The 1,063-nt window shown below is 30.3% G+C and overlaps 1 protein-coding gene across 1 annotated transcript in view; it reads left to right on the forward strand.

The window, feature by feature from the left end:
- Positions 1 to 1,063, forward strand: part of LOC106475253 (sterol regulatory element-binding protein cleavage-activating protein-like) — a gene marked incomplete at its 3' end in the record, with an annotated part of 13,330 nt that overhangs the window by 8,650 nt on the left and 3,617 nt on the right. Inside the window, exons 4-5 of the mRNA XM_022379412.1 lie at positions 608 to 765; positions 848 to 940. Of these exons, the coding sequence (XP_022235120.1) occupies positions 608 to 765; positions 848 to 940 (251 nt within the window). The remainder of the gene's footprint in view (positions 1 to 607; positions 766 to 847; positions 941 to 1,063) is intronic.

The raw sequence follows: 1,063 nt of genomic DNA on the forward strand, positions 1-1,063 counted from the left end.
ATACTCATAATCACATCAAAGTTTTACCGTGGTAGTAAATAATATATACAAATAATCACATCAAAGTTTTACTGTGGTAGTAAATAATATATACTCATAATCACATCAAAGTTTTACCGTGGTAGTAAATAATATATACACATAATCACATGAAAGTTTTACCATGGTAGTAAATAATATATACTCATAATCACATCAAAGTTTTACCTTGGTAGTAAATAATATATACACACAATCACATCAAAGTTTTACTGTGGTAATAAATAATATATACTCATAATCACATCAAAGTTTTACCGTGGTAGTAAATAATATATACTCATAATCACATCAAAGTTTTACCGTGGTAATAAATAATATATACTCATAATCACATCAAAGTTTTACCGTGGTAGTAAATAATATATACTCATGATCACATCAAAGTTTTACCGTGGTAGTAAATAATATATACTCATAATCACATCAAAGTTTTACTGTGGTAGTAAATAATATATACTCATAATCACATCAAAGTTTTACCGTGGTAGTAAATAATATATACACACATTGAATGTTCTGTGCTAATTTTATGTGAAATTCCATCATAGATTTATTTTTAATTCAGTTTCAGGGCAAGCCTGTGGGAATCGTCCAGCAAATCATTGTTAAGAGTGCAGTGTCACCATGGACACAAGATCTTAATTTAATGGATGCGTTCAGAGGCCCATTGGCAGAAGCTTTCCAAATTGTAGAGACAGTCAGTAATTTTCATGTTTCCTCTGAGTAAGTTATGTACTCTGTGGTCAATGTAACAATTTATGTGAGAAATATATAAATGTATTTGTTAGTGTTACCTTTTGTGCAGGAACAACAGTGTGAGATCTTTAAGTGACTTATGTTTACAAGTGTATTTGTTAGTGTTACCTTTTATGCAGGAAAAACAGTGTGAGATCTTTAAGTGACTTATGTTTACAAGTGTATTTGATAGTGTTACCTTTTGTGCAGGAACAGTGTGAGATCTTCAAGTGTGTTTACAAGTGTATTTGATAGTGTTACCTTTTGTGCAGGAACAACAGTGTGA

This window comes from Limulus polyphemus, unplaced genomic scaffold (assembly GCF_000517525.1).
Source record: "Limulus polyphemus unplaced genomic scaffold, Limulus_polyphemus-2.1.2 Scaffold8294, whole genome shotgun sequence".
NCBI classification, from domain to species: Eukaryota; Metazoa; Arthropoda; class Merostomata; order Xiphosura; family Limulidae; genus Limulus; species Limulus polyphemus.